Source organism: Phyllostomus discolor, chromosome 6 (genome assembly GCF_004126475.2).
Source record: "Phyllostomus discolor isolate MPI-MPIP mPhyDis1 chromosome 6, mPhyDis1.pri.v3, whole genome shotgun sequence".
Taxonomy (NCBI): Eukaryota; Metazoa; Chordata; class Mammalia; order Chiroptera; family Phyllostomidae; genus Phyllostomus; species Phyllostomus discolor.
This window is the reverse complement of record NC_040908.2, coordinates 161,026,870-161,050,697: the sequence shown is the minus strand read 5'-3', so window position 1 is coordinate 161,050,697 and position 23,828 is coordinate 161,026,870. Positions and strand designations below refer to the sequence as shown.

Here is a 23,828-nt window from a genome sequence, read left to right as displayed (position 1 = left end):
TTGAATGATTTCTTTTAATGGATCCCCCGACATGGAAACACTGAGTTAAAGGGGGAGTATGAAGGACGTCCTGGTTTTCATACAGACAGGCAGAGTGCCCTGGGCAGGAACTGCCCAGTGAGTGAGTCGGTTTTCCTGCTCCTTCCCCCTCCTCAGTTGACCCGCCGAACACCAGGCTGTACAACAAACGTACATGCGGCTGGCACAGGCAGGAGTTGAAGGGGGACCCTGCTGTCCCACTTCAAATGCATGGCATAGCCCAACGTGTTCAATTCAAGGAAGAGACGACTTTGGTCTTGTGTGTATCGTGCAGAAGGCAAAATAGTGGTTCAGACGAGGAAGGGAGTTCCGGCACGTGCTACCGCATGCGTGAGCCTCGAAGACACAAGCCAGTCACAAATCCACAAACACCGCCTCATTCCACTGACCTGAGACACCTAGCGGAGGTAACTGAAGCAGAACGGTGGTTGCCAGCCACCGGAGGGAGGGGCGGCAGGAGCTGTTTAATGGGCGCACGGTCTGCGTTTTACCAGATGGAAAAGTTCTGGAGATGGAGGATGGTCACGGTGGCACTACAATGGTAATATTCTTAAGGCTTAAAGTGGAAGTTAAAATGGTCAGTTTTATGATATGTGTTTCTTTTAACAGCAATATCGAGGCGGGGTCATTCGGTTTCACGCAACAGCCCGCCAGGTGATGCATCTGCGAGGAAGGAGAGCGCGCACCCTTAACCGCAGGCCTTCACCCGCAGGTGTGGGCGGGTCCGTGGAGGAAGCTGGCTGTCTCCAGAGCCTCCTAGGCTGCGCTCGCGCCCAGGAAATTGAAGAAAACGCTGTCAGTTGTGTTCTTAGTTGTTAATTGAGGCTTAAAACATTCCTTTCCCTTTTCGTGTGGATTTCATAAATAATCACAGGAAGTGTTTTATTTGTATACCATATTTTGTCATGTATAATGCACATCCATGTTTTTGGCCCAAACTGTCAGGAAAAAAAATCTTTTTAATTTCTTAATTCAGTTACTTATTTATTTATATTTAGGTACTTGGTTTTTTGTATTATAAAGGAATTTTGTCATTTTCAACATATTATGGTACAAGAAATTGTATGTAACAAATAATTACAAAACACAGAACAGATACAACGTATTTCAGGTACTACCCATGTATAACGAGCATCCTTATTTTTCCCTCAAAAATCTGGGCAACAAAGTGCGCGTTGTACCTGGCAAAAGATGGTGTGTGTGTATACATATATAATATATATTATATGATATATATGTATATTTTTTACATATAATTTTTTTTAACTTCTCGGAGAAGGAAGCTGCTGGGGCTGGCGGCAGTTGCGGTCGGCACTGCCCTCTGCTGGTCGCTGATGCCAACGCAGAGAAGAGCACTCCCGGCTTCCACAGGAAAGTCTGTTCACCACCAGGAGAGCCTTTTGCTTTATGGGCGCTAGATTTTTCAAAGAGGCAGAAAGTGTCCTAGTGGGCTAAGAACTTAGTTAAAAGTCTGCACTATAAACCGAGAAGGTGGATAGCCACCTCCTCCTTCCCTTTCCCCCATTCCACTTGCCCCTGAGGTTCCACCCCTATACTCCCTCAACCATTATCACAGCCTCTACCAGGTAAACCATAACCTGGTGACTTTAAAGATTAAAAGCACAAATAGCACATGACTTACTTATATCTGTAATATAATGAACACAATAAAATAGTGAACAAAATAGAAACAGAAGAGCAGATACATAGAACAGACTGACAGCTGCCGGAGGGGAGGAGGAGGGACTGGATGAAAGAAGGTGAAGGGATTAGACAAAGGACATGTACGCCTGACCCTTGGACAGGGACACCTGTTGTGTAGGATTGCCTGAAGGAGGGGGGTGCTAGGTGGAGGTGGGCAAAGGGGGGAAAGTGGGGACAACTGTAATAGCATAAACAATTAAATGCAATTAAAATACATCAAAAGCAATAGTTTCCTCCTGTAACAGGGTGCAGCCAGGGCAGGGGTGCACATAGGGATTTGTAACAGGGTCCAGAACTCAGTGTTCAGAAAATATCAGAAAAAAAAATATATATAGGGTGTCCTCACCCCCACAAGTCTGAGCTGGGGGATGGGACACATGGAGCAGGGCCACTGAAAGCTGTTTTGCATAACAACAGTTTTGCAGATAACCTCTAGAACAGTCATTTAACACATCTATAACTTTTAACTGGTTTCATAATACGTTAAACAGCTGTGGCCATGCTTCAAGCCAAGGTGCTGACTTCACCTTGGCTTAAAGGTAATGGGAGTGACTTCCACCCAGGATGTAACTGGGAGGCAACTGCCCCTGGTTACAGGGCCTGGGTGACAGCTTGCAGATGATTGGCTGCACACCACAGGGCCACACCTGCCCGGACTTACTGTGGCAGCCCAGTAAAGCTGGAAACGTAGGGGAATGCTATCAGCTGTGGCCAATTGTGGAAGGAGTCAGAAATGGTGCAGCAGAGGAAGATTGGTGCCGGGATTTAAACCCAGGCGCAGCAGCCATGCGGGGGCTTTTTGAAACCATGCAGCTTGGGCAGAGAAGAACCATAGACTTCTATTTCTTTTTCTGAGATATGGTACCCCAGACTGGGCAGAGGGGGAGGGAAGGACTGTGTGTTTGTGGGTATTCTAAAGGACTTTGGGATCTCAACGAAGACATTAAGCCATTACTCTTAAATTTGTATAACTATTTAAATAAATAATCCCTTTCCTTTTCACCAGTCTCTGGCACTGAGAGACATCTTTCCCTGGCAGTGGGCAAGGTGAACCTAGTATGGGGTGGGGGACCCCTGGAGCACAAGGGTGGGCCCATTCGGTAATAGTATATCGTGCCCCCCACCCCCGGCAACCCCAGGTCTGTTCTGTAACACTCCCAGGAGACTGGTTTTTATCTGTAGAAGCAATGCATTTGATCTACGGGCAAACGGGTGGACTCTATATCACAAATTCTTCTGACCCTTAATGGGAAAGTATTTTTTCCTAGATTTCTGGTCTCACCTAAAAAGGCCAGCTGGCCCAAGAAGAAGGTTGAATTCCTGGAATACTCTTCAGGAGGCCAGGAAAGATGGAAGTTGAATGTCGTCCATCAGCCTTCAGCGGAGGGGATTTCTACTTTCAGCTGGGGGTTGGGAGGAGAGAGTTGGGTAGGATCATGTAAAAAGCTTCATAAAGGGGTAGCTTTTGAGGTAAGGCTTGAAAGTATGTTTTTGGTTTTCTGTTGCTATATAGCAACATTTAGTGGCTTTAAACAATTTTTTAACCCTTCCTATTCTGTGGTTTGACTGGTCCATGGGATGTTGGCCAGGACAGAGCTCAGCCGGGCAGAATGTCTATGGAAGCTCAGGCACATTTCCTACATGAAGGTGGCATGAAGGCTGGGCTAAGCCAGGGTGCTGGCTGAGTGGGACTCTCTGCCTTTCCAAGTTGTCTCGTGGTCCCTTTCTATGGGGCCTCTCTTGCAGGTATCTGGTCGGCTCAGGGCTCTCAGAAGTGCAACATTTAGACTCCAAACTGACACCGCTTCATGTCGGCCGCATGGAGTTGGTTCGAGGGAACCCCAGGGCCAGGCCATAGTCACTGTGGTTTGCGACCACACAGGGGCATGAGTCCTTGCAGAGGTGGCTAACTGCGGACCATCCTTGGAGACTGGTTACAACAAGGGGTGAGAAGAAGATGCTGAGATGGAGAAGGGTGAGCAGAGAGAAAAGCCTAAATAAAACCATAGAGTTGCTAAAAGTACAAAAGAATGGCCTGGTTTAAAGTGTACAGTTTGAGAAGAAGAGTAAATGGCACCAAAGGTGGAAAGGAGGCGACAGTCAGGAGGCTGAGACCTTGAATGGCAGGCTTCACAGTTTGCATTTAATTTTGTCTGATGGTTGTCAAATCTAACTGTGCCACGGAATCTCCTGGGCACTGTGGAATGCCAGCTCCCCCCAAATTGCCAGTACAACCTGTGGATGAGACAGAGACAGCACCATTTCAGCGGAGATTTGGCAGTGTCTCGAAGGGGGAAAGGCAAGGTTAGAACTTATTGAGAATGGGACATTTGGTTTCAGGCAGGCCCTTCACGGGAGAGGGGGAGGTCTTGATCAGGTTTGGGTAAAAATCATAACACAACCATGTAAGGTTAACAGCCAAGCAAGGTAGGCAAGGATTCCCATGACCTTAATGTACAAACTGTCTGTCGATGCTGTTGTTGAAGAGTTCATGGATAGTTTGGAAAATTTCTCCAATGAATAATCAAGGTATTTGTCTTGGCAAGAATCTCCTGGAATAGTCAAGTTTATGCTAATGAAGACACTACAACGGTAGCACCCTGTTAATGGAGAGAATCAGCTCTGTGGAACGTAGGTCATTTGGTTCTCAGAACGTTGTCAATATCCAGATTCTCAAAACTCATCTTTAAAAGTTCTTATTCGCTGAAACCCCAGAACCTCTGTTCTTAACAGGCTCTATTGAGAATCGATTCTATAAGCTGAAGGATAGGGGGGCCCACATACCACCCCAAAATATGCTGCTTTGGTATATTGCTCATTTTGAGCAAAAGGCATTTGGAAGACAGTAAATGCAGGGGAAGCTTTCCCTGAACTCCCCTTATCTGCCAAAGACACACCCTGCAAAAGGAACTCAGTGGTCATAGTCCCCTCCCTGGCAGTTTCCTAAGGGAAGGTTGACCCTTAACACAGGAGAAGAGACTAGAACTCGGCACCACAACTGGCTAAAGGGTCACAACCAATCACATCTCCCATCTGGTTATCTTCTAAGGGCCCATTCGTCTTTCCTAAAAGTCATTTACTCTCCCTGACAAGGTCTACACACTCCCCATTACTTTCCATAGGAACATGACATTTGAGACTGAATTCTAAAGTCACTTCTTTGAGTTATTCATTTCTCCCTGGGTATCTCCCGTTTGTACCTGTTAGAAGCTCATGTTTTTGTTTTGTTGATCTGTCTTTTATTATACAGGGTCTCAGTTAACATCTCTGAAGGATACAGGGAATTCATTTTCGTCGCCTACAAAGCAGCGAACCACTGTAGGATTTGTGTCTGCGTGGATCCCAGCTGTGCTCCAGGAGATGACGACACACCTATTCGAGGGCTCCAGCAGCCATCCAAACAAGGTAGAATGAGGGTGTAAACTGTGAGCTTTGAGCACATGGGTTAATCCAGTGATGCTGGGCAAGGCTTTTCTCTTCTCTGTTTTCCTTGTCTCTTTACGATTCTGGGTCTCCTCCAGAATCAGGTTAACTTGCAAAGAACATGTGTATTCGTTGCTAGGTAAGGCCGACCCAGGAGAACCCTTGAGGAAACACATCATGGGAAAGGCGGGGAGCTGCTAGAAGCAGGAATTCCCAGGTGCCTGTGGAAGCAGGGGAGTGGGAACTGGAAGCATCTTTGAGCCTGCAGCTTCCGTGGTCAGTGGCTCTTGGGCGTGCGTGGCCGGGTGGGAGTGGGGTGCTCAGAGAGAAGAGGACTGACTTAGAGGTTTCACCCAGCATCACCATCAACCTGCATTCAGAGTGCGAGAGGCCAGAAGACCCCCATCTGCAACTTAGGATCCCTGGGCCACCCCTGACTTGAAAGGGCAGCCCACCAGAGTAAAAGTCCCCCAGACCTCTCAGCCTATCTGATCCCCAGTAGATGTAATCTTGGTTAAATTACTCTTTGTTCCTCTCCGTCCCCTATCATTCAAAGGTGTTTACAAAAAAGGTCATGGAAATTAAGCTTCTCATCCAAGGTCACAGAACCACTAAGGGCCAAGGTGTCTCCCAAGTCCAGTCCTCCACAGGCCAGCCAACTCCCTTTCTCTGCTTCTTTTCTTTTTCATTATCGCTGCTTCCCTGTTTTACAAGCAGCATAATTTTTCCAGCCACATGATTACTTGCCTCTTGTTCTTATTGTAAAAATATATAGACAAATAATGTAGTAATGTTATGATTCCATTGAAAGAAGTTTCTTCTTTTATGGTGGTAAGACCACTTTGCATCCTCATTCATACATTCGTGTATGAATTCCCTCCCCAGTTATGCATTGAGAGACATGCAGGACATGAAACGAGACCCCTCCACATGGAGGCAATAGTTAGCCAGTAACCTCAAGGAGGCTATTTGCAGCCAGTGTCAGTTCTGATTGGCTGGGCCTGTGACTTGCCGCGCGTACTCAGTGTTTGTGCTATTTCCCAGCCTACCGGCCAGGGTCATTGTGGTGTGTCCTCTAAGGTTGGTCGGTTGGAATGTGCACAGCCCAGGGGTAGGGTGGGGACTGAGCCTGGGAGGCAGAGTCTAGCTGGGGGGAGAGACTCAGATCCTGCCCTGCTCCAGCCTGTGACCTTGTGCACATCACTTTCTCTGGAAATGGTAAGACTGTGTGTATGGCCTGTTGCCATTTTTGTAAAAGGAAGCAGTGTGTGTCCATGAGCCTGGGTGCACCCACGGACGCATGTCGGCAAGGACATGCACCCACCTGTCCACAGTGGTTGTCTCTGGGGAGCAGACCTGGGGGAAAGAGGTCTTTTCCTCTTTATCTTACCTCTTTTACTTTTCCGTAACAAGCATTTGTGGTAATTTTTTTTTAATTAACAGCTTAAAAATTCCCATTTGTTCCTGTTTTGCAGGACGTCACACTTCTTATCCGAGGTCACATGAGGCCTTGGCATCTGACTCAAGGCTGTCCTGCCTCTGTGTTCCCCACGCTGCCTCTGAGCCAGTGGGGGACGTGCGGCTGGATGCCACCTGACTCTCCTAATCCCCGGGCCTCAGCAAACGCTGCCTGCCTGGGGCTGGTGACCACACATCCTCCCAGAACTGTCCTTTCCCTCGCCCTGCTGGCAGCTGACCTACATCAGCAAATGCTCCGCCACCACTCAGCCGAAACATGTTTATCTACTCTTGTGCCCACAGCTATAAAATGCCCACAAACCTGATGGATTTCCAGACTTCTTTGGATTTATAATGACATGAGGTGTTTGTTCCTAAGTCACAAGCCTGGCCGACCGAGCAGGATGTGGGAACACAAAATGAGTACTTGTCCCTGTCTTAGGAAGATATACCAAGAGAGGGAAAATAAGCTTTCCTGTTTTCCCCGGGAAAAAAGTCTTCTCGCTAGCAGACAATCCATCCCAAATTCCTGTGTGGTAAATAAGCCACACTTTATAAAGAAAGAATGTAAGTGTCGAGATTGGAAGGCCTGTGGTGGAGAAAGAGCACTAGGCTTTGGGTCCAGGCAAATCTAGGTGCGAATCCAGGCCTTGAGCAAGTCACTTAACCCACTTTACTGAATGAAAACCCTATTTTGTGCCAGGTGCTCTACTGGGCATTTCACATCCAACAGAGCTTCTAAGAAGGGGGGCGGGGGGGGGGGCATACTTAACATGCCCCACAAAGAGTCCAGGGCCCAGAATTTTCCTCCTCCTCTTCCATCTGCTTGGAGCCTTCTAGGGTCCCCTTCCCCTGAGATTAGCAAGTGAGGTTTGACCTCTATTCAGGTTTAATGGGAACCTCAAGAGGTTTATATTGTTCTCATCTTGTAACAGACAAGAGAAGTGGGACTGGGAAGAAGGCCGTGCAAGTGGGAGGGCTCAGCTGAAGAAATGAGAGAGCCCGGGTTCTTATTCAGATCCTGAGAGGTCAAGGCCAGCACCGCTTTTCTGGATGGTGCCACCCCTCCCTCCCCTGCACAACAGGCACAACAGACACCTGCCCCAAGCTCACTGCTGCAAGCAGGTCTAACCCAGACCGGGTTATACAATCCCACGCACCCCTTCCAGGAGCCTTCTTTAACTGAAAATGCCCTAGGAGGGATGCTAGCTATGAAGGTGAGGCACCACGTTCAGATCAGCGGATGGAAACTGTGCTTTGGTTCGGATGAACATGGAGCCAAATGCTGGCTCCATTGGGCACCTGACTCTCTGGGCCTCAGTTTCCTAACATGTGATTGGGGGCAGCTGAGGGGTTAAAGTGAGATTATAAATCATCTAGCCCAGGGCCCCACTTCGGTCTTCTGCTAGTCCCAGGGGAAGGAGGCCCCTAGAGGGCTCCAAGCAGATGGAAGGGGAGGAGGAAAATTCTCAGGCCCTGGACTGTTGGGGTGTCCTAAGCCCCCCTTTAGAAGCTCTGTCCAGACCATGCCCAGCACTCTGAACATCAGCACAGTCACCCCTCACCTCTTAGAGTTGCCCTGAGCGGACCCCAGTCCAGGAAGGGCTCCTTTCTGGAATATCTGCTGATATTCCAGGAAATCAGCCTGGAGTGAATGTGACCTGTGACTTCCCAGCCACAGTGCCCACAGGCTGATTGGTCACCTGGGGGAGGCTCAGGCTGTGTCCCTAGGCCACTTCCTCACCCAATCTACCCCTGACACTTGCAATAGCAGGACCCGACCTGCGTTCTGTGGCCGGGGGGCCAAATATCAAGTGCTCAGTACATAAGGTTTGGTCGTATTCATATAGATGAATTCTCAGGCCCCTGGGGCAGCAGCAAACTCTTCTTTGCAAGCCTAGCTCATCTCTCCCCAGCCCAGCCTAAAGCCTGGAATCTGCTGGGTTTCACTCCCCTTGGTGATTGTGATAAGTCTGTCCCCAAGACTTCTTGGAGAGGCGCCTGGGGCAGGGGACTGCTCCATGGGGAGGGGCCTGGGTTGGGCTGAGTCACTGTGTCCCGTGGCTGGGTAATCCCAGCTCAAGGTTCCCAGATCCTAGCCCAAGGACTTGTCCTCCACTACCCCAAACCATTGGGGAGCTTCTACCACGGCCGAGCTGCTGTCCAGCCATGGCCCTGTACTTTGTACCACTGCTGGTCCTGCTCTCCCTCGGGTGCGGCAGCATGGGGAATCAAGGGGCGCTGAGCGTCCGAGGCTGCAAGCAGGCACTGAATGTGCTGGGGGCTCTGCCGGGAGGCGGCTGGGACAACCTGCGCAACGTTGAGCTGGGGCTGGTGTTTTGGCACAACTACTCGCAGTGCCGCACCACCGAGGACGGCGAGTACCTGATCCCAGACCATGTGCACGTGGTGCCGCGGCGGGAGAGTGTGGTGGAGACCCGTGCCGAGCTCCTGGACGAGTGGCTCAGCTACACCGACGCCTGGGCAGCCTCCATCAACGCTGAGCTCTCTTTCCTCCCCAGCCTCAACGGGAAGTTCTCCACCGACTTCCAGAGCATCAAGAAGTACAACCTGGAGTATGAGACGGTCACGGTCAGAGTGCAGGTCCGCCACAACATCTACTCTGTGAAGACCCCGGAGTCCCCCGACTTCCACCCTGCCTTTCTGCAGCACCTGCTGACCCTCAGCGACTACCTGGAGAACAACCAGACCCGCGAGGCCGAATACCTGGCTGAGGTGCTTGTGCTCAGGTATGGCACGCACGTCCTTACCCATGTGGAGGCCGGGGCTACGTTGGTGCAGGAGGACCAAGTGAAGCGTGAACTGGTGGGCAGCAAGGCCGGAGAGAGGAGCAACATCACGTTGGCTGCCTCGGCCGTGTTTTTCCACACGGTCAATGTTGGGGCCACGGCCTCCTGGCAGGCGCAGAGCCAGCTCTTCCAGGACTACATGAGGAACACGGTGACCTCCAGGACACGGAGCCACGGCGGGGTACCCTTCTACCCTGGCATCACCCTGAAGACGTGGCAGGAGGGCATAGGTAACAGGCTGGTGGCGATCGGCAGGTCCGGCCTGCCCTTGCCTGAGCTATTGGAGCCGGAGGCGCTGCCGCAGCTCCCCGCGCCCGCGGTGCGCCGCCTAGCGACCATCGTGCGCCGTGCCATCCACCGCTACTACGCGGTCAACGCGCACCCGGGCTGCCTGAAGCGTGGGGCGCCCGCCTTCAATCCCCAGGCCAACGTGGACGATGGCTCGTGCGATGGACACCACCAAGCCAACTTCAGTTTCGGGGGCGTCTTCCAGGAGTGCGAGGCTGTGTCAGGGAAGGAAGCGGAGAGTCTCTGCCAGGCCTATCGTACCCCGAACCCCCTCACTGGCAACACCTCTTGCCCGTCCAACTACAAGGCCAGCGCCCTGCACAGCGAGCTGAAGACATCGAGCAAGACCCACTCTGAGTGCAAACAGCAGTGCCAGAGGTGCTGGCTCTTCTTCCACTGCTGCCAGCCCGTGTGCAAGGTCCGCGAGCAGCGCACCGTGGTGCGCCTGGCTGCGTCCTGGTGCGTGCCCTCCCAGGCCTCCCTGCCCGCCTCTGTCAGCTTCCTCTTTGGAGGCCTCTATGGCCCTGACCACCCAAACCCACTGACTGGGGGCCAGACCTGTCCCTCCTACTTCTACCCACTGACGCTTTTTGGTGACCTCAGGGTGTGCGTGAGCAGCGACTTCGAGCTGTGCACGGCGCAGGCAGCTCCCTTTGGGGGTTTCTTCAGCTGCCAAGTAGGCAATCCCTTGGCTGGCCTCTTGAAGGGCCAGAGCCCTGGGCTCCTGCAGGAGATGTTCTACCGGGACAGTCCCACAGACCATCCCATGAAGTGCCCAGCAGGGTACAGCCAACACCAGGCTTACCTCATTGATGGGTGCCAAATCCTCTACTGCCTTAGAGCTGGGGCCCTCCTGGACCGGCAGCAGGCAGCTGTCCGCATGCCCCCATTTCTTCCCCGCCCCCCCTTGCTCAACAACAACCGCAGCTCACGGAGGCTGTCTGTCCTGGTGGACTCCAATGGTCAGTATGTCTGGGTGAGGCTCCAGGGCTCCGGCCACTGGCAGCAGGCCAGCATGAATGATGGGTCCCTGCCAGCCAATTTCTTGAGCCGGCCTGGCTCCAGGCCCTTTGTCGGAGCCATTGTGGGCATCTGTGTGGGGACCATGGTGGCGGTGGTGGCTGTTGCTCTAGGGCTGACCTATGGCTTCAGGTACTACAAGAAAGAGCGTTACCGGAAAATGCAGAGGGGTATGCTGATTCAGGAACAGAGCACTTATGGGGCCACTGAAGCTATCGCAGAGCCCACCTCTGTCTGAATGCCCAGGCCAGGAGAATTCTGTCTAAACCAGGCATGATGGTGCTTCATTACTAATTAAAGCTTTAGCCCATTCTGTTCCTTCTACGACGTAGATAAGTAGTGTGATAACCAGCCACAGAATCGGCCCCACTTTCTGAAGTTACCCATGTAGAACTAAACTGTGCTTCCTCAAACCCTCCTCCAACCTGCCTAACTCAAGCTCGAGTCCTGTGACAATCCCTTTCCCTCACGCCGTCTGCGGAGAAGCCCCACGGTTCTCCATGGTGAGTTTCAGCGTGTTGCTGCCTCCCTTGTTGCAAGGAGCCAATAAAGTCAACTCTGTTCAAATACAAGGGTGCTCTCGGTGGCCTTTGGCAGGGGGGAATCAACAGGGGAGACAGAACATATAAGATGTAGCTTTAAAGCTGGAATTCTGTTTTGCAATTATTATAGAAATTTTATATCACTCTGTTTCCCCAGAATTATTACTTTGGTTGGACCCCGAATGTTCTCTCTGGGGCTGGATCTAAGTCACAGTTTTTCTTTTTTAAACAGGGTCTGACTTACTTGTGAATCAGGAGCTGACATTAAGAAATATAGTGCTTTGCATAAAATCAATATAGGAATTATTTGGTGAAATATTGTTTCAGTACTATGTTAGGTTGATTATATAAAATTGCCCGTATCTAATTTTTTGACTCAAAAATTGGCCATTTCCTATGGTTTAAACTAATAATATATATGTGTCACTACACTGGGTCACAATGCAAAATATGTTTCAAAGTGTTATCAGTCAAAGCATTTAAAAAGCCACTGGATCTGGCTGGTGTGGCTCAGTGGATTGAGCACTGGCCTGCAAGCCAAAGGGTTGCTGGTTCAATTCCCAGTCAGGGCACATGCCTGGGTTGTGGGCCAGGTCCCCAGTGAGGGGCATGCAAGAGGCAACCACACATTGATGTTCCCCTCTCTTTCTCCCTCCCTTCCCCTGTGTCTAAAAATAAGTAAATAAAATCGAAAGAAAGAAAGAAAGAAAGAAAGAAAGAAAGAAAGAAAGAAAGAAAGAAAATAAGAAGCCACTGAATATTTCCAATGGGTGTTCCATGAAGCTTAGCTTTGGAAAAACGCATTTGAGTCCCCACCCCTCTACCTCACCCCAACAGTCCCCATGGAAGAGACTTCCTTTGGATGTCCTGTTTAGCCCAAGTTTGCCAGAGTAAATTGCGACTCTCTAACCCAACACAGCAACTTCTTGGGGACAAGGTTGAGTTTTGTAATGTTTTTGCAACTCAGACCTCATCCCAATTTAACTCCAGAGTGTGGGTCTCTGGTTGTCACAAGAACCTGGTGTCACATTAAACCCTACCCTTGGAACCACAGGGCATGCAGGGCCTTGTCCAAATGAGCCCCTCGCTGTGTTAATTTTTAGAGACCCTCAGGGCTAGTAGTCGGGAAGTATGACCTCAGAGGGCTATCAAGACCCCACTGCCCCAGGGTGACCTAAGCGAGTCATTTTACTTCTTGGGGTTTCAACTCCTCTAGCTACAAGCTGGAATATATTGGGATTCTGATGAGACAGGCTTGAGGTGAACTCAGTCCTGAGAGGAAGAGGCAATTGAGATCCAAACAATGCTGGGATGTTAAAGATGGCTGTGTTCCCTCTGGTCTGATTTGGGCACATTGGGGCTGACCGTCAGCTAAGGACTCACTGACTAGTGGCAGTCCTCAGCCTTCTCGGGACTTGTGGTCACTACAGTTCCTAGAGACTTCCTATATGTGAAAGTACCTTTATCATAGCATCTCCCTTCACCTTCACAAACCCTAAAGGAAGTCGTTGTCATGCTATAGGTGAGGAAATGGAAGCTCAATTTCAATTATGTGACTTGCTCAAAATCACATGACTCAAACACTAAGAATAATAATGGCTACTAAATCAACAAGTGCTGGTGAGGATGTGGAGAAAAGGAAACCTTAGGGTACCGTTGATGGGAATGCAGACTGGTGCAGCCACTGTGGAAAACAGTTGGAGTTTGCCCAAACAACTAAAAATGGAACTGCCTTTTGACCCAGCAATTCCACATCTGGGAATATATCCTAAGAATCACGAAACACCAATTCAAAAGAATATATGCACCCCTATGTTCATGTCAGCAGTATTTATAATAGCCAAGTGCTGGAAACAACCTCAGTGCCCATGAGTAGATGAGTGAATAAAAAAACTGTGGTACATTTACACAGTGCAATACTACACAGCAGAGAAAAAGAAGGAGCTCCTACCATTCGTGACAGCATGGGTGGACCTGGAGAGCACTATGCAAGTGAAATAAGCCAGTTAGAGAAAGACAGATACCATATCCATGATCTCATGTATAAGTGGAATCTAATAAACAAAATAATGAGCAGAATAGAATCAGAGGCATAGTAACATGTTACAGATGAACAGATTTGTAAGAGGGCCGGGGGAGGTGGGTACTGGATGAATTAAAGTGAAGGGCTTAACCAAAGAACATAGACTACACAGGACCCATTGACGTGGACAACGGTGTGGGGGTTGCCTGAGGGAGTGGATAGGGGCTAGGTCGAGGGACACCAAGGTGGGGGGGGGGGGGAATTGGGGCAACTATAATAACATGAACAATAAAATATTTTTTTTAAAAATAAATTACCCTCGGAAAAGATTATTTCATTCACGTCTTTGAAAAACAAGTTTAGTTAGGAACTGAGAATACATACACCTATTTTACTAGAAGCTCAGGGAGTTTGAATAGCTTTTACAGGAAACTGAAGCTGAGCACAGCAGCAAAGCTAAAGGCTTGGCCTTGATTCATATATTGGCCTCTGGTAATTTCTTGTGCCTCAGTTTGGTTCTCTATAAAATGGAGTTGGCATGTTAAATTCCTAGGTTACTTGAGAAGACTAAAGGAGCTAATGAATGCACAGTGCTTTGAAACAACCTGCGCTTCCTAAATTTGAAATCTATCATGCTAACACTAGGTGTCTGATTTGCCTCTGTAGGAAGAGTGAGACCCCAGAGTCAAATCAGGCAGAGCCGGGCCGAAGTCCCCGAACAGGTGCTTACCAGTCCTGTGTTCCTGGGGAAATTATCTCACCTTTCTGAGAACTAATTCCATCTACAAAATGGTAATCATGTGACTGGTGTCATAAATTGTTACAAGGATTAAAGGAGATAATACAAGGAAACTCCTCAGTGCGGTGCCTGGCACGTCACAGTGAGCTGTCCTGATGTGGAGGGAGGTCTGGCGGTCAGGTGTGGAGGTGAGCAACAGCCAAGTGCAGGGTGCACAAAGGTGTGTGGACAGGGCTCACAGCTGAGTGGGTCAGACACCCACAAGATGTAAATGACTCATTGTGAAATGTCATACAGCGCCAAGCAAAACATTATGGGGAAATGAAAGTGGGACAGAAATTCTAACTGGGCACTGGCAAGGCTTCTGCGACAGGACAGGACTCCTCTCAGCCAGGCACATTTTCAGATTTGTTCAGTTCTGGCCTGGGAGGATCCTTTCAACAGTAACTAAAGGCCCAACTCTGATGGTCTTAGTTCACTTCCTGAAATAAGGCCCCCAAACTGCAAACACTGAGCTCCTCCCACCAAGATGGGTGAGGTGGTGATTGGGGCATAATGAAGGTTTTGACACAAGAGAAAAAAAAGAAGGGGTCAGAATGAACTGCTCTACAGTCCAAATCTGAACTCCTGTTGAGACCAAAGGAGGCACTATTAATAATTAGATAGGACGTGTTAACCGGAACATGTCACTCCACTTGTACAAGTGACTCGTTTGCCATGGGCTGGCCCACCTTGTCACCCTGCTCTCCGTTAGCCTCTTCCTGTGACACACACCCACTGTGCTGTGCACACTGGTTTGCCATGCCATGCCCATTCCTGGCTGTGCTTTTTCCTGTTAAAATCTTACTCATTAATCTAGACTAGATTCGAATGTCCCTTCTACTGAGAATACCTTTTTATTGGCCCTGTCCCTCCTGACCCTCACAGACTCCTTCTGTCTCCAGCAAGCATGTATGTCTTATTCCTCTTCACCTCTTAGCAACATGAGACTAAGAGTGTCTTACTTTGCATGAGTTCTTTACCCAACTGAACTGCGAGCTCTTCACGTCAGGGAGGGACAGTGTCATGTTCATCACCGAGACTTCCAGAGCTCAGCATCAGGCAGAACACCTGATAGGGACTCCCCAGGAAGTCTTGTGGGGCGCCGGGTGATAAGACCCAGCTACCAAATCCTTTTAGGCTATCTGCCCCTCTTGATTCTTAAATGTATTATTATCATTTCATTAAAATACCAGTTTTAAGTCCTGTTTTGCCCATTATAAGAGCTTGAGTAAATAAAAAAGATGAATGATAATCAGTTTTCATTGTCTCAAAATATTCTAGGCAGGCAAGTATGCAGATAAAAATAAAAGGGGTGGGAAATGAGGAGGCGGTGGAATGGTGTAAGCATCCAGTCCACGCGTTGCTTTTAGAACTGTGAGGAGCAGGGTGGAGAGGCTGCTGAAATTTCATCCCGGCTGATGACAGAACGGGGACTGCTGGTTGACTGTCAGGGCATTCTTCCTTGTGACATTGTCCAGTGTCTTCTCCTGGGACAGGCTTCTCTTAGACAACTGGGTTGTTGCTCTCTTGTGGACCCTGTAAGTGACATAAAACAAAAAGATCTTTCTCCTTATTTTGACCTCCAGAAAGCTGAGACCCACGTTTTGGCCCCTTCTACAACACCTTTGTTGCTAAACTCAATCTCAGTTCCAACTTTTCTGCCTTTATAGTCTCTGTTGATTAACTCATTTTCCAAATGTTTACGTTATATGAGTTACACAAAACACCATCAATATCTTTTTTAAAATGAAGAGAAATGAATACAGAGCTAAGCAGTCGTGGCAGGCGACTTACAAGGAAGCACCTGGTCCACCTCCGAGCCCGGCCTCGGGCGCCCAGTCCTCCACTATCTCCTACCTCAAGGCTTAGGCTTGGTCCCAACGCATCTTGTCTACCGATTGTTCTCTGTGCTCCAGAGATGGAAACTGCTGTAACCCAGATGATCTCTGGTGATCTCAAGGAGTTCCTGAACATTTAACGATGAAAATTAATTTTCATTGTTTAATTGCTTAATTGTTTTTTTTTTTTTGCAAAGCAGGTTGGGGTTTGTAAATAAAAGTGGATGTGTGTATGTTATTAAACAATGTGTTGCAGCATCAAAAGGGTGGGAACCACTACGTTGTAGGCAAACAGATCAGCAAGGTTGGGAGCGCAAAAACCAGACTAGGATTCAAGGAGTCTCTGTTGTTGAGCTTCATGGTCTGGGGAGTCCCAAGTGGGGAGGGTAGAAGCTAAGAAAGGTAAAGCATTTAAATCATTTAAATCATTCATTCATTCTTAAGAAGGCTGACCCTTTACTAAGTGCTGAAGATTAATAAATAAATAAATAAATAAATAAAGCACTTAAGGATAAAATATAGGAAAAAATCTTTGTGACCTTTGTCACAGGTGGGCACAGGTAACCAGGTTCTTAGTGATCGAGGACAAAGAATTGAACCGAACACACAAAGTTTATAGCATAAAGAAAGAGGGAAGATTTATTAAGTGATAGTACACTCCACAGGACACGGGAGTGGGCCAGCTCTGAGCAGAGAAAAAAGAGGCACGTGGGCTGGGGGATTCTATTCTTATAGGGCAGAAGCCCCCTTGCTAATCGTTGGCGGGCTTTTCCTGCGCAGGTACAAGGAGTTGGATTTCAAAGCTACTGCGCATGTGTGGTTTCCTATGATTTTCTTGATTGGCTACTGGAGAAGGGAGTCCCACAATGTTATTTCATTATAATGATATTATAATGAATCCTATGATTCAGAGTTATCCCAGTAAACAGGAACAACCCCTCTTAGGGGGTCTTTGTCATGTATAGATGTTTTCTACCTCAGCCCTGCGGGGCCTCTGGAGCTTCCTTCCTGACTATCTCCTGCCTCACCTTGAGTTAGGCAAAGATTTTTAGATACGACACAAAAAGCACAATCTATAAAAAAAACCAAGTTAATAAATTAGACCTGAAGGAAACCAGACCATATCATTCTAAAACATGCTCTTTGACATTAAAATTATTTTGAGCTAAAAGCAATTAAGAAGCAACACACACACACGCACACAAATCCTCCTCCTTTTCAGCCTAAAGGCAGGCTATAAATTATTTTCACTAAAGATAGACTCTTATCAACCCAGATATGCACCAGAAAATCAGAAACAAAATCACAAACATTACTTCTTCAGTTTACCTACCCATTGTTGGAAGCCCTCGGAAGCCTAAGCTTGCCTTTGTCCCATCATTTCTCCAAAAATCTATTCTTTGTGGAAGATGCTATGTTGCCCTTTTGACTTATTTTTAGTTCAGGTTTCTCCTGCATAATGTGTGCATCATGCTTTAATAAACTGTTTTCCTCTTGTTCATCTGTCTTTTTGTTAGAGTTCCAGCTGAAAACCTAAGATGAGCAGGGCTAAGTTTGGCGTTCCTTACAATTTCACCAAAATGTAAAAAGAGAAGGACTCAAGGCTCTGAAGCATAGTGTTCATATAAATATGGGGTCAGCAAACATGGCTTAGGGGTAGGGCACCTGGTTTTGTAAATAAAGTTTTATGGGAACACAGCCACACTCGTTTGTTTGCATACTGTCTGTAAGTGCTTCCCTGTTGCAATGGCAGAGTCTACAACAGATTTTGTAGCACACGAGCCAAAACATATTTACTATCTGGCCCTTTAAGAAATAGTTTGTTAACCCTTCATATGAAGCACAGACTGTCCAACAGAAGTCAAGATGTAATCATCCGTTTAATACCATGGTAACCAAATAAAGACTGAGACAGCCAGACATACCGTCCCAGCCATGGTTCAGTTCCCTCCAGCCCAGAGCAGCTTGTTCCTGCAATCCTGGTCCCCTCCAGTTTCCCCCAGTGTGCCGTGCAAACGTTACCATTTCTGTGAAAAAGGTCGGGAAGCATTGGTCTAAAGCAGTAACCATTCTTCCACAACATAGCACCTTCCCGTCCCTTTACCACTGTGCCTCCTCTCACTCAGGTTACATTTGGTGAGTACCTACATCATCCCAGGGAAGACACAGCCCCTGCCCCCAGGAAGCCCACACACCAGCAGGAGAGAGTTAATATGCACAAAATGTGCTAAGTCATATAATCATGACGTGAAGAAGTAGGGCTTATACGCCCAAATACCTCAATTTGAATACCAGTCCTGCCAGTTTGGAGCTCTGCGAGGTTGGGTGAGTCATTTAATCTTTCTGAGCTTCAGTTCTCTCTTCTGTTAAGTGTAAATGATCGGAACATCAACTGCAGTGGGGGAGGGGGTTGAGGATTCAGTGAGCTGCTATACGCAGAGCATCTAGTTCAGTGTCAGAACTCAAAGCTGTTTTTGTTCTCAGTAGCAGCGGTAGTGATCGTAATCAGTAGTAGAAGCCATAGTGATAGTAGACAATGTATTATTGGGTTGACCAAAAAGTCCATTAAATAAAAGACACATTTTTCATTTTCACCAATTAATTATTGATTTGGATATTTTGAGTATGTCAGCTATCTCCTGGGTGGTATAATGTTGATTGTTCTCAATTAATGTCCTGATTTGATCACTACCAACTTCCATTGGTCTACCCAGCTGTGGAGCACCGTCCTGCAAGAAATCTCCAGCAAAAAACATCGTAAACCACTTCCGACATGTTCGCTCAGTCACAGCGCCTTCTTCCATGCACTGCACAAATCTTTGTGTGTGTGTGTTTCAGTTGTCTTTCTTGAAATAATAAAGCATAATATGCCAAAATGTTGCATATTTTTTCCATCTTCAATATTAAAATGGCTACATAAAAATTCACCAATTTTGATCATTTTTTTTAAAAATGGAAGCTCGTATGACAATGCAGTCTAACACAATTGTTTCAAATGAAGTTAAAAACAACTAAGAGCTACTAGAGCCATCTTATAGGGAAAAAAACCCCTAACTTTCTGGCCAACCAAACATAAGGTACAAGTCCAGCAAAGAGGAGAGGGCAGTGATATAGGTGTATTGATCAGGGATGTGTTCACAAAGGTGACATATGATCTGAATTTTTAAAAAAGATTTACTTACATATTTATTTTTTTAGAGAAAGGTGAAGGGAGGGAGAAAGAGAGGGACGGAAACATCGATGTGTGGTTGCCTCCCACCCACCCCCTACTGGGGGCCTGGCCCACAACCCAGGCATGTGCCCTGGCTGGGACTCCAACCCCAGACCCTTTGGTTCACAGGCCGGCACTCAATCCACTGAGCCACACCAGCCACAGAATATTCATTCAGATCTAGGCATATTTAAATTAACATTTGTGGGGAGGATAATTAAGATTTGTGTTTGACCTTGGCAAGGAGCCTTGCAGCCAGAGCAGCAGTTTATGCTAACAAAACAAAACAAACAAAATAAAACTTTGGTTTTTTCCCCCTTCGGTCTAAGGAATTGAGGATGGGGAAGCTTGGTGGGTTTGGAACTGCTTCCAGAGCTGCATTTCTGGTTTTGCAAACATTTGTAAGACAAAGGAAATTGCCCCAGCTCCCTAGAGAAATGGGTTGTGAGGTAAGTGATCTCTTAAGTCAATCTACCCGTCCAACCACATCTTAATTTGCTTCTTTCCCCTTGGCTTCACAGTCTTATTTTAATTTTGAGGAGGCTTTAGAAAATTTCTATCAGGCTTTGAATTTTTAGTTTCTAGCTTTGCCAGATTCCTGATCAAAAAGTTATCAAATCCTTTCAAATACCTTGTGGGATTTTAGCTGTGAGAAGCGGTAACTATTTCAGGCAGTGCTAAATAATTCCACGGACTCGAGAATGCCTAAGTCATTATTTTCCTGAATCATTTCATCTGAGAGCCAAAAGGAAGCGTTCACAGCCTGCCCACCCTGGTGAAACGGAGGGTCCTCATGACTTTGATTAAATTTAGTTTTTAATTCTAGCTCTGGAAACCCTCTCTTACACTCTCTACAGCCCTCAGAGAACTGGCCTTCCCCCCCTGATAATCAGCAACCCCGGAGGCACAAAAGCCAGTGGCCTGTACCTCAGTAATGGTCCCATGGTCAGGACTCCTGGCAGGCTAGAGGTAACATGTGACCTAAGTTATGTTTCATTTCCTGAGCCCGAAGGTGGAACGACCCTCTGCCTACTTCCCAGTGGAGGGAAGACCTTAGAACTGTCCTCAAGGCCTGAAGAAATGATTCACTGCCCCTACTCATCTCTGACCAATCAGCTCCCAACAACTCCCAAACCCCTAACCCACGATGTCTTGTGATTTTTGCCCTATATAATCTATAATCTACATTGCATGGGGGAGTTCAAGCTTGAGCATTAGCTTCCTGTTCTCCTGAGTGATGTCATTCACAAATAAATAACCAATATTTCTCACAGCAATTTCTCGGTGTCTAGTGTTGGGTTCTGCTAGTGCTGGGTGGATGAACTCTTTTTGTTTGATAACAGCCGGCAGGCAAAAAGTCAGGCCAAGCCTCAGGGCACAGGCAAAGCTATCCCTGGGATAGAAAGTGTAAATAACCCATTGGTCTTACAGTCTTTTGTTTTAGGATATATATATATATATATATATATATTATTATTTGTTGTTTTGTTTTGCTTTTTTGTTTGTTGTTAGTGTATTACAGGAGATTCTTGCTTTTAATCATCCGCTCAGGTGATAAAAATTTCTTTTAGGATTCTTTCAGAGCTCTTTTGAAAGTTATTTTGTCTTTTAGAAGTTTATGCAAATCAAAGAATGAATTCCATCGTCCCTGTGGTTTAGAATTCCTTAAGGGTGGGGGGCTGGAGGTGGACTTAAGACAAAGTTTTACTTCAATGGCCATTAGAATTTTAAATTATTTTGGCTAACCTGGTCCATTTAATTCAAAAGGCAGAAAAGGAGGAATCAAAATGCTTGTACCTGTCACTGGCTAGAGTTTCTGAGGAAGGAGCTTGTGGGGACTTTTAGAGGGTGAAGATCCCAGGTTAAAAGATCGATTCTCCTGAAAGGTGTCACAGCCGGGCAAAAAAGACAAAAGAAGTGTCCGTCAAAAACCCCAGGTAGTTTGTTTACCTGCAAGCTAAGTTAGTTTGCAGAAGAGGGTTGGAGTGGGCCTGAAAAACAGGTTTATAGGATTTATGACTATGTCTGCCCTTATGAAATTGTTTTCTTATTTGGCTGAGGAAGTTTCAGAATAAGAAGGGACTTCAGAGTTCTCTTTAACTCAGAATTTGCTTTACTTAGTTTCAAAGTTGTTTCTTGAAGGGAGGCTATCTTTGAACCATTGGCTTTTTAGGGCCCTCAAAATGAGAAGTGTTCTCCAATTATGCATGCAAATACATTAATTCCAGAATCTCAAAAGATACCCCAAGCAGCCACTGTCATTCCAAATTGCCTTCCTTAGCAGAAAAGTCCATCAAGACAAAAATTCTTAGCAGAGGGTAGCCTATAAATCCATCTGGCACTGTAGAACGGGGTCTTTCCTCCACAAACACTTAGAAAGAGAGCATCCTATTGCAAAAACTGGTGTCAGAGGACCCAAGAATTAAAGCTCTGACCGCACCTGAAGGAGGCAGGCTTGGAACCAGCGGAACTGACCACTGGAACACTGGAGCAGTCAAGCAGTTCCCTTGGTGGAACCCAGTGGCAGCCCCAGAGAGAAAGGGCAGTGGTCTTTTTTTTTTAAGATTTTATTCATTTATGTATTTTTAGAGGGAATGGAGGGAGAAAGAGAGAGGGAGAGAGAGAGAGAGAGAGAGAGAGAGAGAGAGAGAGAGAGAGAGAGAGAGAGAAACATCAATGTGCAGTTGCTGAGGGCCCTGGCCTGCAACCCAGGCATGTGCCCTGACTGGGGATCGAACCTTTGATGCTTAGGGCAGTGTTCTTCAGATGCCACAACACTGACACTGTATGTATCAAAAAAACCCACAAAAACTTGAAAAGAGTTTGGTGGCTTTGGCTAGAAATTAGTGATAAAGATTTATGCAAGGGTCTTACAGTTTGCAAACTTGGAACGCAGCTAGGCAAAAACGCAGAAGTTTTCTGAAGAAGAAAAGTTAAAGGTACTTAGAGTAAAAAGTGCCTTCTTGAGAATAACCAGCCCTGCTTCCTTAGCCCCAGGATTGGTCCAGAATGGTAATCTGTCAGATGTCGGGCAGCCTGGACAATGGATGCCAGGAAGTCTGGATACATGAGTCCTTTAGGAGGTATTCAGAGGGTTATCTGCAGGACTGAAAAATTCAAAAAAGTTTAAGTACCCAACCTAGTCAGAACAGGAATCTGTCTTCCCTCACACCTCAGCCTTCATAATGTTAATCATTTTAGCATCTTGATTAAAGTGAAGTTCGGGTTATCTAAGCTGCTGTGCCCAGAGCTCCCAAGGGCCAACTGGAGGTAAGGGCGCTAGGGAGCACTGGATGAAGGGTAAAAAGAATGTAAACAGAGCTACTCGGAGTTTCCCAAGATGAAGCTGGTCTACCAGAGAAGCGGGGAGAGGCAGTGGGGAGGGAATGCCCCAGACTAAGTTGTGCTCATTCTTCTATTTCTCAGCTGGGACACTGGGGCAGATTACCGAAGAGATCTGGCTCCCTTGTGCTATATTTTCTTTTTTTTTTCTTTCTTTTCTTTTCTTTTCTTTTCTTTTCTTTCTTTCTTTTCTTTTCTTTTCTTTTCTTTTCTTTTCTTTTCCTTTGTGTGTGTGTGCTGTTTAATTATGGGATTGAAATAAATGAAATATGAGTTCCTTCCTGGATTAACAGGAGGGTGCTGCTGTATAGCGGGATGGTTGTATGTCCCAAAACAGTCTTTAACACGTCCTGGGTGGTGCCTTGGTTTGCGTGTTTCCTTGGCTCTCTGGGGAGCCCGGCAGGCTTCTGCAGAACACGTCCGACCCGCCTACTGTGAAGGCCGTCTTCTGGGTGTAGTGAACAGCCCGAGCCTCAACCCTCCAGGGAGGCGCCTGATTCCTCGAGGTTGTGTGTGAGACTGGGTCAGCCTCTAGCGGCCAGAGGCCCACAGGCGCAGAAGGGCGAAGTCTAGGCTGCGACCAGGTGGATCCTGGGAAGAACCTGGCGTTTCTCTGAGACACTCACAGAACTCTCTCCTCAGAAAAAGTGATTTATCCTAAAGTTTGGAAACGTAATAGGGTTTGCCACAGAGGAAGACTTGGTACAAGTCTGTACTGACTTGATCAGCGCCCCCAGCATGTGAATTTCAGTAGATGATCTCAATTATTTGGTGTCTCATGCAATGGGGTGGAATGCAGAACTCCGGTCCTCTCATATAGCACCCGAGGAGGGGACTTGGGCCAGTTAATGTGCATTCTCATTTCCCTCACTTGTGAAAGAGAGATCGTATCTCAGAGGATTAGATGACATAAAATAGTATGGAGATGCCCGAGATTGTGAATGCAGTATTCCATCCCATACTATCTTAAACATGTGGATAAAAATACACGCTTTTCACAATTTTTCATATTTACCCCGTGTGATTTCCCACAACTCATATTTTACCCTCAGACCAGAAATGAGCTAGTCAGGGTTCTTCTGTCTTTCAAAGGCTAGACTGGGGTTCAAATACTTGAAATTAAACCATACTAGAGGAAATCTTCCCCAGCAGCAACCCAGCTGACAGGTGTCTAGGGGCAGGCAATCTCCCTTCTCTAGGCTGACTGGCCTGGGAGATTTCCCCAGGGGCCTGGCATCGCCGAGATGCACCGAGCATGCCTGACTGAGCCGGGCCTGGATGGGAAGATTATACATTTCACCCAGTGCCAGAATCGCTTGAATTCCCCTTGTTCATCCGAAGATGCAAAA

General features: G+C 47.2%; 1 protein-coding gene across 1 annotated transcript; it reads left to right on the top strand.

Annotated features, from left to right (window-relative positions):
- Nucleotides 1-8,793: 8,793 nt before the first annotated feature.
- LOC114499108 (macrophage-expressed gene 1 protein-like) lies at nucleotides 8,794-10,980 on the top strand. Its single transcript, XM_028515059.1, has one exon. It carries the CDS (start codon nucleotides 8,794-8,796, stop codon nucleotides 10,978-10,980), a length of 2,187 nt encoding a protein of 728 aa, XP_028370860.1.
- Nucleotides 10,981-23,828: the final 12,848 nt, after the last annotated feature.